The sequence below is a fragment of the Diabrotica virgifera genome, chromosome 6 (genome assembly GCF_917563875.1).
Source record: "Diabrotica virgifera virgifera chromosome 6, PGI_DIABVI_V3a".
Lineage (NCBI taxonomy): Eukaryota > Metazoa > Arthropoda > Insecta > Coleoptera > Chrysomelidae > Diabrotica > Diabrotica virgifera.
In genome coordinates, this window is record NC_065448.1 from 30,598,123 (window position 1) to 30,611,389 (window position 13,267).

Sequence of the window (13,267 nt, forward strand, 5' to 3'; positions counted from 1 at the left end):
ATTCTGCCAGTGGCGTAGAATTTGGGAAGGGGCAGTCATTCACTTTCCCCCGTCGTACGTCTCTGGTAGTAGTCAGAAACGTTTGTTTAATACAAGTTAGTAGAGTGTACAGCACTTACACTTGCTGCCAAGTATGACAAGGATATGTCAAATGGTTTTTAGTAACTACAGTGAAATTCAAAAAATTGAATTTTGCGTAGTAGATTTAAAATACGTTTATCTCGAGAACGGTTGAGTTCAGCGAGATAAATGTAGTATACCTTTTTTAAGTAAAAATAATAGAGGAATAAAAGTTTTGATCTCAAAATTATGTAGATTGGGGGATAAAAAAAAATTGAACGTATGTGGCGCCCTCTGGGTAATATATAATTTGTGGTGGGGAATTTAGATTTATCGTCCTAGAAAACCACCACTTAACCAAATTTCGTGTTGTTATCTCATGCCTGTCAGGAAATATTCAAAAATAAATAAAATTTTAACTTTGACACCCTGTATTTCTGTTATTATTAACTTTCCTACTAAGGTCTTCTTCTTCTTGATGTGCCTATCCGTGACGAATGTTGGCGATCATCATGGCAATCTTCACCTTATCTACAGCAACGCGGAAAAGCTGCACAGATGTTGTGTTGAACCAGGTTCTGAGGTTCTTTAACCAGGATGTTCTTCTTCTTCCTGGACCTCGCTTTCCAATTATTTTTCCTTGCAGGATGGCTTGTAGGGGGGCATATCTGGATTCATTTCGCATAATGTGTCCAAAGTATTCCAACTTTCGAGATTTGATGATGGTCAGTACCTCTCGGTTCTTCTCCATTCTTCTAAGGACCTCCTCATTTGTGACCCGATCAGTCCATGGGATTTTAAGAATTCTCCGATATAGCCACATCTCAAATGCTTCCAACTTTTGGCACATATCCTCGTTCAAGGTCCATGATTCAACACCATAAAAAAGGACAGAGAAGACGTAACATCTCAACATTCTTACTTTTACACCAAGAGAAAGGTTGTGGCTCTTGAAAAACGCGCCCATACGGTTGAAGATTGATCTAGCTTTTCCGATGCGCGCTCTTATCTCTTGGTTGTTGGTCCATTCTTCATTTATTATGGTGCCGAGGTAGTTGTGGTGCCTCACTCTTTCTACAGGGGTTTGGTGGATATAGAGTTGACCTTCTGTTATCTTTTTCTTGCTGACGATCATAAGCTTTGTTTTCTTTACGTTTATATTGAGTCCATATTGTTGACTATAATACGTGATTTTGTTCATGAGGACTTGTAGATCTTCTAGGTTGTCCGCAAATACTATGGTGTCATTTGCATACCTGATGTTATTTAGCCGGTACCCGTTTAGTAGAATACCTTTTTCAGTTTCGTGCAAAGCTTCGATAAATATTCTTTCAGAGTAAAGATTGAAAATTAGTGGGGACAAAATGCAGCCCTGCCTCACTCCACGCGTGATTTTCACATATTCGTTGTGTTCACCGTCAACTCTGAGGTTTGCAGTCTCGATTCCAGTAAAGGTTTCTAATTATTTTCAGATCTTAGTTGTTAATTCCTGCTTCTTTTAGTATTTGCATCATCTTGGCGTGTTGTACTCGATCAAACGCCTTCTCGTAATCAACCAGACATGCGTATACGTCGCAATTGACGTCTCTGCATCTCTGTAATAAGACTTGTATCGAAAACAAAGCCTCTCTCGTACAGCATTTATGAACCCGAACTGGTTGGGCGAAATTTGACTTTCACATAGCTTGTAAATTCTCGTATGGATTATTTACCTTTAGGAACAATTTTAGGAGATGACTCATCAGGCTTATCGTACGGTATTCTTCGCATTTTTTGCCTCCTGGTTTTTTTGGAAGTGTAATAAACTCAGACTTCAGCCATTCTGTTGGTATTTCTCCAGAGTTGTATATGTATGTTGTTAAATATCTTTGTGATTATTGCTATTGATTCGTTGTCCATCAGTTTAAGTAGTTCTGCTTGTATATTATCGGGACCTGCTGATTTGCCATCCTTTAGCTGTGTTATGGCAGAATAAACCACAGACCAGATATTCTTGGTCCATCATTTACCTCCTCTTCTAACTCAAAGGTGTTATCTCTTTGGTCTTCAAATAGTTTTTCTAGATATTCTTTCCACGTTCTAATTTTACTCTGTTTGTCTAAGATGATGTTTCCGTCAGAATCAGTTAAATTTCCTCACTGTATCCTTCTTAGTCCACCTGTGAGTTCTTTAACTTTTCTATGTGCATTGTGACTATCGTACTTTGACTGTAGAGTCTCAATTTCTTGGCATCTTCGCTTCTGTAATTTTCCTTCTTATTGATATATTGATTATTTTATATGTGTCAGGGTAATTTTTGGCATTTCTTCTTTCGTCCATTAGTTTCTAGATCTCATCTGTCATCCATGATTTCTTCTTGGTTAATTTATCTGCCTTTAAGTGTTTATCCTTTACATTTTAAACTATTTCGGTGATCTGTTTGACCATTTGTTCTTCGTTAGATTCGTTTCTAATTGCAGTCACTTGCTCGTTTAACGTGGCTTGGACCCTCATTTTCGTGTTAGGGTCTTTTAGCGTACGTAGTTCGTATGATTGTGATTTATTTTTCTGTACTATTTTGAGTTTGACGCGAAATACTCCCACCAGTGGAACGTGGTCCGTCTCTAAGTCTGCTCCACGCTAAGTCTTGACAGATGTAAAGCTGTTTCGGAATCTAAGTTACTAAGGTAAGTTAGCTTAAATCGACCTATTTTAACCTCAGGAATCCAAAGTTAAGCTATGGCCCATTCTTTACCAAACACCCTGTAGAATCGGATAAAAAAGTTTTGGTGCATTAGAAATGCAAAAAAAATGATTGGTTGCTTGTAAACTGCTCGCCTAAGGTAAATTGTGTTAATTTTGTCAGTCGATTACCTTGTTTCATAATTATTATGAAAATTATTTAGTTTATTTATATATTTTCTCAATTATATTGAAATTTATTAACCACAAAATAAAAATCAATCAAATAAATTCCTTTGTAAATATAAATTACTCGTTAAATTCAATGTCACACACTAGTTGTGAGCAGGGTTGTTTTATTATAAACATTTTGTTTTAATCAACTGTTTTAAACGTGTTTTAAACGTTTGCTTATGTTTAAAACAGTTTTTGTTTAAAACACTTAAATTAAACAAGTGCTTTTTTTTCATTTTCTTTACTAATATAACATCAAAAAAATTCTCAAATTCATTATATAAACTTTTTAACATATATATTATTTATTTATTAATAATCTGAACACAAAAAAAAATTGGAAAACTGAAAATATTTTGCAAAGAAGAGTTAATCAATTTCTCAAAACTGTTTCAGACTCATAGTAATCTTGTAATTTAAATCATTCACGTCATCACTGATGGAATTAAGCTCTTTAAAAATTGAAACCAACTTAGCAGCTTTGACATTGCCTAGCCGATTACGTAGTTTGGAATGGTAAACCTTATGATCAGAAGAGTCTTCTATGTTGGCTGACGATGCAACAGCTGTGTGAAGCTGTTGAGCAAGTTTCAATGCTGTAGTATACCTATTTATATTTTTCTTAGAACGCCACCATGCCAATGGTTTTACATTCTCAATATAGGTGTTTAGAAAACATATGGAGTAAAGGGTACACACTTTGCCTGGTAATAATAATAATCTAAAATGCTTCTGGATGATAATTTATAATGGATGGATGATAAGTTTATTTTCAATAAAGCGATGATCAAGCAAATTTGCCAAAAAATGAGCTGGGGTCACCAAATCATTTGCATGTTTAAAAAAAACACTAAGCACCACCAGAAACAGCACAAAATAACTGACAATAGACGTTATTGCAATAGCCAACTTGTAATGCGGATTTATAAATAGTAAATAGTCTGGGGTTCCCCAGGCAATAGCTCCTAATTTTGCAATTGGTTTTCTTATCTATTATTTAGTAGAATAATAATAATAGATCAAACACTTTCAATTAATATTATGTTTAGGAAAATATGATTTAAACAATGTTTTCTTCTAAGTTTTATTTGTTTAAAATATAAAATTTAAAAACAAAAACATTTTTAAAGCAAAAACAAAAGTTTAAAACAAAAAACATGTGTTTTAAACAAGTTTTATTTGTTTAAAACATGCAATTTAAAAACAAAAAAAAACAGGTTTAAAACAAAAAAAAACGTTTCAAACAAAAAAAAACGTTTGTTTTGTTTAAAATTAAAAAAACATGTTTTTCTGCAACCCTGGTTGTGAGGGACACACTACGAATCGAACAATTATTGTTAAATATTTTTTAAAATGAAATGGTTGTTGCAAAAACATGTGTCGCTCTTAATTTTTTCATTTTTGAAGTTATACTTCTTTACGGGCGTAATGACGGTGAAATTTTATATGGGAAAACCTAGCGACCGGGCGCATGCGCATTATAACTTTGTTCTGATTGGATGTTCAAATGACATGACAAAAATTATCCAATATGGCAGCTGTGGCACAGCCGTGGGACTGTGGTTTGGTTATAATGTATGCTTGTTGCGTTTTAAAATTTGTAGGAAGAGAAACAACAAACAAAAAGTTAGTTAATGGTTATAATGCCTTTTTAAATAGTTTTCATATTATATTTTTGGACTTATTTACATAGAAGAGATGATTGTTGCATGCCAATGTGAAAGCTCATCAAACTGTGACTAGTATGAGTGCCGCAGATCTCGCTTATTCAAAGCTAAAGAATCTTTCACTGGTAAGTGTTTTATAAATAGTTTATCAAATTTTGTTATGATATTTGAACATAGCCACTTTGCACGACGCAAGTGATTGCGAAATTTATTAGTCGTTATACGGGCTCCGATACCTACCTTGAACCTACCAAAATACATAAGTAGTATGTAATACTTTTATTTAAATAATATTCACCTAATATATTGTTTTCTTACTCTATGTTTTGTTGTATTTTTTCAATTCTAAATCATTTCAATTCAAAATCAAAATAATTTGATTTACATAAGTTAAAAATGTCAAAAGGTTAATCTGTTTAGTTAGACGATCTTCGCACATAATGACAAGCTGTCTCTATGGCGAAGTTTTAATGCGAGTGAATCCGAATACAACGCAAATACCAGCCGCTTGGTAAGTTGGTTCGAATCCCAATAGAAACTTTTATTTTTTTTATTTTTTTTTATACATTTTATGATTGTAAGTATATTTATTATATAATTTTATTTTCAGAAAATACGTATTTAGTTAAAAAAATTTCCGACAATTAATGTTCAGAAATCATTTGTGGCATTTTTAATGTACTTGTGTGTGTTTTATTTTTTTATTATTTTAATTTTTGGCACTGTTTTAATAAAAATGTTTGAGAAGTAGTGAGTATAAATTAGTTTAATATTTAAATAAAATATAAATAAAAAGTATATTAATTTCGTTTATAATCATATAATAGAAGTATAACTTCTTACGTGCGTACAAAGTACACACACATTCTTTTTTTTTACGAGAATGTGGAGTTTATAGCCTTTGAGATGTGGTTTTTTCGAAGGATTACTGAAGATCTCTTGAACAGAGTACGTGACCAAAAACGAGGTGCTGAGAAGAATGGGGACTGAGAGAGAACTCCTAAATATTGTAAAAAACAGAAAAACGAGTTATCTAGGACGTATTTACAGAGGAGAAAGATACAACTTTTTACGACTTATAAAGGAAGGAAAAGTGGAAGGAAGAAGAGGTCCAAGAAGAAGAAAATGCTCCTGGCTAAAGAACGTAAGCGACTGGACAGACATGGACTAAGAACCGCTCAAGATAGAGAGCAATTTGCTGTAGTTATAGCCAACCATCAGTAATAGAGAAGGCATCTTAAGGCTATGGGTACATAATTCGCAAATATTTTACGTGTATCCCTACCTTTTCTGTCTTTACACGGCAAATTACGTGTAGTAAAATTCACACTGGTATGGATATGTAAACATTACTAGAATGTCATTCTACTTGAAAATGTCATCATTAATTTAAAGAGATGGGTTTTGAATGTTCTTGGATAACTGTTATTTTTATAATTGCAAATTATTAATTCAGTTAATAAATGTGATAATTTTTTCACTAACTATGTATTCAGTGATTGTAATAATTTATTTGTACAACAAAGACTAATACTCAATCAAAAAAAGAAAAAGTGTTAAAGTGATTTTTTAATAATATATTGTTATGGAACGCTTACAATTTTGAACATCTTTAACAACAAAATACTTGGATCACAGAATATATTATCCTGATGTATTCTCTGCTTGGATCTTCCACAAATAATACACAATAAATAACTTTTTATTAAGTTCACGTCTTAAATCAATTATTTATCAAATACATTATATATCAATAATATTTAATCAATAACTCAACATATTCCCGATGCAATGTCAAATATTTAAAATTGTCACTGATTGTCAGTGTCTGACTGACAATATATGCTGACAATATTATATTCGGCTGAGTGCGTTGTAAGACAAACATAGATTTGGAAAATATTACCACGGCATTGTGTTTATTTTTTTCGAATCCTGAAAAAACCAATAAATATTTTTGAAAAATTTAAACGCAGAATGAAAGACTAAATTATTACCGAGGGCCGAAAGTCCCTTAGAATAAATAAAAAGTTTATTTTGAATGATATATTTGAAATTAAAAATCACTAAATTTTCTCTTAGTTTTTCACCCCTGTAACTTATTAAAATAAACATTATAGAAGTTCTCAGGGACTTTCGGCCCTCGCTAATAACGTGATCTTTCATTCTGCGTTTACATTTTTCAAAAATACTTATTAGTTTTCTCAGGATTCGAAAAAAATGAATCCCCATTTGAATAGCATTGCAGCCGAAAATACGTACCGATCCTCTTAAAAAGAAGATAGACTTCTGACATAAAGCAAATACACTAGTGTTAATTGATTTGAAAATGTGGAATTGTTTCAAACATTCATTTGAAAAAAAATTGTATATTCATAACTTTTGACTAGCAATTTATATACAATAAACACGCAGACAATAATCTCATCTTGTGGAAAACACATCTATTTCTTTTTATATTTTACAGTGGAAAATACAGAATTAAATATAAAATATTCACGGTGTGTACTGTATTTTAATTACCGTTTTATCTATTACATAAGACGCTAACAATTTTTTTAATTACAAATAAATTCTTGGAATCGTAAAGTATAAATAATATGTCTATGTATGTTTATATTTTTTAATATATCACATAAATTTGGAATAGTAGATTAGCAAAAAAGTTGAATTTTTTTCAAATTTTGTTAAATAAAAAATTAAGCGCAAGGTGTTTGACTGGCGTATATTGTGAGTATTGATACAAGGTACATCTTGAAGTGATTCCAACAAAAAGTAGACTCCTATCAGAAATATCCATTGTGGCAATCTTGGTGAAAGAAGAAGTTGTCAACACATATGGGATTAACAAAGGCTCTGTTGCTCAGAATCGGTTAGAGATATGGGAGCGGTTCTTTACATTTTCTTATTAGCTGAGAAATACATAGATGATAAATAATAGACAAAGAATAAAAAAGGGAAAATAGCTACTAGAGCTAAACTGGGACATAATATAATGGATAAAAAAAATAAATAATGAAGCAAATATTACCTACCTTATTCTTTCTTGACCAAAGAGAAGGGAGTTAGATAATTCTAGACTCCCTCTATAACGAGAACTGAAATGGCGGACTAATAACCTCGTTATATCAGACAACAATAATATTGAAATGTTTAGATGCCTCTTGCGTAGTTTATTAGGTGTCATTGTCGACCTGAACAATGAGACGTAAATTGTAAATTTCCTACAATATTCAATATCGGTCGATATAAAGAAAGAAGTGTATTACAGCACTGGCCTCGATAATAACACAGATGTTGGGCATTTCTATATACAGGCAGTTGGAGTAGTTATTTATAGCCATTACTGCGCTAAAAAACAGGCAGAGAAACATATTCTTCGATTTTATTTTTCCTCGTTATAACGAAATATGCCTCGTTATAGAGGTGTTATAGTTCAATAGGAATTTCATGGGACATCTAGTGTACCTCGTTATAAGCGAAATCTCGTAATATCCGTGTTCGTTATAGAGAGAGTTCACTGTAAGAAGCAAACAATATTACAAATGAATACTATTTATTGAAAATAAAAAAAAACGAAAAGAGAAATTAATGTGGACCTCTTTCTGGTTTTACAATTTATAAGAGGTATTCACAAGTACAAATAAATTTGTATCTTTGTATCTCTGCAACTGTCCTGCAGCTTCCAAAAGTCCAGATGTTAAGGTCGTTGCACTGTTCATTTCACTGGTAGGTATCACAAAAAATACAATACTGATGGTACATTTTTGACTCTTCTATTATCAAATATAATTTGAAAAGTTCAGCAATTCATGACTTGTTATAGTGACTTTGCACACAAAAAAATTGGCTTAAGTAACTTGTTTTTTTATTCTGCTAATTGCACTGTTTCATTACAATACTTCCATTATTAATAACTGCTTAAAACATTTAGTTAACTCCTAACTGCTTGCCAAAAAAACTGGAGGTGTTTTCCACACCGAAATATAAGACATGCCGACATGGAAACTACCGGTATGATGGTTTTCACACCCGCTAAAACAGCGCCAGTGAAATGGACCATCGACCACTCTAGCTAGATCGATAATAATTTTTATTGCATACTAGCTGACCCGGTGAACTTCGTTGCACCTTAGATAATGTGTCATAATTTTAATTCTAGATCAATCGGTCGAACGCAATTGCTAGAGATCAATAACTCAAAATCAACTGCTCGAAAATGAATTGCTCGATATAAAAATTGATCGAAATACAAATTGCTCGAATAAAAAAGAAAATTATATGTCCAAATATTTATTCACAATAATGCAAAATTTGTAGGTATATAACAGAGGTGCATTTAATAGGACAAATTATGTGATATTCCACGTATATAATCACAGATATTAATTTGTGGTTCATAATATGTAATTGTTTATTAAACGCAATAACCTATCGACACTATCTCTATATCTTCTATGACCATTTTGAGGTTGTTTGCCACTTATGGATACTCGTTCTCAGAGGCATCTTTCAGTGCATCACAGTTTTTCGATTTCTTTCTAACGCATTAAGTTGGAAGTGACAGAAAAAAAGGTACGTCCGTGATCACAGTTTGTTATAACATTTATTCTAATTGTTGATAGATGGCGCTATAATCGAACAAAAAATGATTTACGAATTATATATACGACTATAATCTGTACAATTTATAAGACTATACAAATCAAAGAAAATACCATTTTATAAATGCAATAAACACCATTGATTTGTTTTTATACCAAATTGCAAATTAAAGGGTTAAACTGCAATAACCTTTTCATATTTGGCTGATTAGGATTCTGACAACTGTCACAATTAACTTAAATGTTAGAGTATAATAAATATAAATGTGTATTATCACGGACTTACCTTTTTTGCGGTCACTTGTGACATACTGAAAAATGCCTCTGGGAAGGACCACACTGTTAAATTTTTAGTTCATTTAAACTTTGTTCTTGTTCTAGAGCAGAAATAAATTTCTGCCGTTATTTTTCTTATATTTCCAAAGCTCAAACATATTTAAGATTTATAATAAAGATGTTTTTAGCATAAATTAATATACGATTATATACGTGGAATATCATATAATTTGTTCTATTATACTATCTTTCTTATGTCTATATTTTGTGCTATTGTGAATAAATATTTTAGATATACAATTTTCTTTTTTATTCGAGCAAATGACTTCGAGTAAATGTGGCCTTTCGGCAGTTGATTTTCTCTGTAATAATTGTATAAACTCTAAAAAACGTAGGTGTTCTACAAAATATTTTATAGAAAATTTTTTTGATCAACAGTAACCTTTGATTTTATGCTTCTGCATTTTGGTAAAATTTTAAAAGCATTAAAAAGAGTAAACTGACGGACGGACCTATTGAGACAGAGAGCGAAGTGTTCTTGCGCCAGTTTTTTGGGGAAAAAATTATTATTGTAGCAGAGAAACACGCCTTCGCCAAAATTTTGATTATTATACCAGAGATGCGCCTCCACCAAAAGCATCCGCCAAAATTTTGATTACACCAGATATGCGCCTCCGCCAAAATTTTGATTATTATTATACCAGAGACATGGTCCTTCGGCAAAATTTTGAAATATTTTTTGTACATTAAAAATAGTAATCGAAAAATTAAAAACTTCATAATTTCACGGATGTTAGTACAATTTTCGCTCGTTCTTCTCGTGTGCTTAATGTCGTCTCTCGTGCTCTCGTGTTGTCCTACGGGCTCGTTTTGTTATCTCGGAAACTAATTGAGCTAGAGAGACGATTTATATACCGTTGGATAGCGAATTCATGCCAAATTTCATAAAAATCGGTCAAGTCGTTTCGGAGGAGTATGGCAAGAAACACTGAGAAAGAGAATTTTATATATATAGATGTTAAATATTTAAATGGCTATTAAAAAATAACGGTTGAAGATAAAAAAGTGAAAATTTAGGATTGTATGTATATTTTGGTTCTACATCGTATAAAATTAAGAAAAAAAAAATTGGCCAAAAAAATTTTAAAAAATTTCGGGGGGCAAGCCCCCTTTTTACTTAGGTAGACCGTACCACTTCAGAAACCATCCCGGGTTCATGCACAACAACTTTGATTAAGGTCATCATAGGATCAACTGCATAGTTTGCGTGTCTATAAGGAACATACATACATACAAACATTCATTTTTATTTATATAGAAGAGGTAATATTTAGATGGCTATTAAAAATTAACGGTTGGAGATAAAAAAGTGAAAATTTAGGATTGTATGTATATTTTGGTTCTACATCGTATAAAATTAAGAAAAAAATTTGGCCAAAAAAATTTAAAAAAATTTCGGGGGGGCAAGCCCTCTTTTCACTTAGGTAGACCGTACCACTTCAGAAACCATCCCGGGTTCATGCACAACAACTTTGATTAAGGTCATCATAGGATCAACTGCATAGTTTGCGTGTCTATAAGGAACATACATACATACAAACATTCATTTTTATTTATATAGAAGAGGTAATATTTAGATGGCTATTAAAAATTAACGGTTGGAGATAAAAAAGTGAAAATTTAGGATTGTATGTATATTTTGGTTCTACATCGTATAAAGAAAAAAAATTTGGCCAAAAAAATTTAAAAAAATTTCGGGGGGGCAAGCCCTCTTTTCACTTAGGTAGACCGTACCACTTCAGAAACCATCCCGTGTTCATGCACAACAACTTTGATTAAGGTCATCATACGATCAAATGCATAGTTTGCGAGTCTATAAGGAACATACATACAAACATTCATTTTTATTTATATAGATATGCCGGGTGAAAAAGATGACATAACACCAGACACCGCACAGTTAACTAGAGTCGACTTCTTCACATGTCGTTTGATCGATAATACTTTTTTATATCGCCGTGAATCACTTACAAGCCTAAGAAAAAATATCACTCTCTCAAACATATGACAAAACATTTAGTTAAGTCAATTACATTGAGATATCCAACACTCAGTTAATAAATATTCAACAAATAAAAAAAAAACCAATAAGCCACTCTGCTAAAATGCCGATAATACCTAACCATTACTTAAATAAATAAATTCTGAGGTGACCAAGTGCCAGAGACTAACAAGTCTCGCCTGAGTTAAGAAGAAGAAATTCTGAGATTCGGAAGCTCTGTAGTATTTGCACTAATAGAGAGATATCGCAATGGCATTTTTGCCGTACGCTAATAGCGGAATACGCTATTTTGACATGTACGCAAGCGCAGAGTGAATGTTACGCTAATACCGGATAACGTGTCACGCTATTTAGGTCGAAATAAGGGACGGTTATAACGTTAACGCTAATTTGACATTTGGGATGAAACATAAAAATAATTTGTAGAATACAAATTTTATAAACTAAAAATTGTAAATCATCTTGTTTCCTGTATTAAGAAATGCTTGTGTTCTTATTTTGTCTACAATAGACTACTTTTTGTGCTTAGGATATTAGTTGTTCAGATATTTTACATTATTTTTATACTGATTATCTATATTTATTGTTGGTTAAATCATTAAAATTAAAATGCATGTCAACCTGCTCAATATTCAAATTCATTTTTCAATAAAAAACATTTATAGTATTCATAAACATTAATTTCTAGGTTACATTTAATTCCAAACGTCGGTTGTCATAATAACGTTAAGCCCCGCCCCAAAACATTTGCGATAACTCTCTTGATGCCTGTGTTGAAATAGACCGTTATCTGTTATTTACGTTTTGACATGTTATTAACGTTAACCTTTGCGATTACTAATAAAGATGGTTCGATTCCATTACGCCTTAAAACGTAAAAGATTGCGCATTATTTATTCCAAATGGGACAGACTTAAGTGCCTATTCTCGTAACATAAAAAACTTCAAATAAACAGATAATAAGCTTGAATTGAAGAAAAAGTTGGTGGGTAAGAAAAACAAATATATGAAATGTGCTCCCTCGGAGACCTTTATAATGCGTAGAAAATATTTTCAAGTAGCAATTTTTTAACTACGTAGTTTTTTAATGGATACTACAAAAAACTCGTATTATCTACAATCTACAGGGTAAAATGAAAGATAATGTTTTCTGCAAAAGATGAAATTTAACATTTGTATCGTTACACCATTGTGGTTTGATTTTTGACAGATATTGCCTGGACTATCTATGTTTTAAAGGGTGATGTCTTTCTTAAAGAAGTAGATGAAAAAATTTTCAAAAACAAAAACGATATTGAAAATTTAAGCGGGAACTGAAGAAACGCTATATACTATACAATCTTTTATTTTTAGGTGGCAAGTGGGACCTTTGGCGACATTAGATCCTGATGCTAAACCTGAAAGTTTAAATTCTCTTAACAAAGATATTAAAGGTAAGCGATAACATTAAGGTAACGATAACTGAACATAGTTTTTCGTAGCATCTTTAGTGATGCCACAGAAAGGTTCTGGGCCTTCAAAAGTTTCTCTCGAGCCTTGTTTCGCTAACATATCTGCTCGTTCGTTCCCATGCACCCCTTCATGACCCGGCACCCATATTAAAGACACTTTATTGTCTTTTGCCAGGTTGTTGAGGAGATCTTTGCAGTTTCTTACCAGTTTTGATTTGGCGAGAGGGTTTTTTACAGCCAGAATAGCCGATT

The 13,267-nt window shown here is 32.2% G+C and overlaps 1 protein-coding gene across 1 annotated transcript in view; it reads left to right on the forward strand.

Annotated features, from left to right (window-relative positions):
* Positions 1-13,267, forward strand: part of LOC114330381 (uncharacterized) — a 69,617-nt gene that overhangs the window by 34,508 nt on the left and 21,842 nt on the right. Inside the window, exon 4 of the mRNA XM_028279722.2 lies at positions 12,918-12,997. Within this exon, the coding sequence (XP_028135523.1) occupies positions 12,918-12,997 (80 nt within the window). The remainder of the gene's footprint in view (positions 1-12,917; positions 12,998-13,267) is intronic.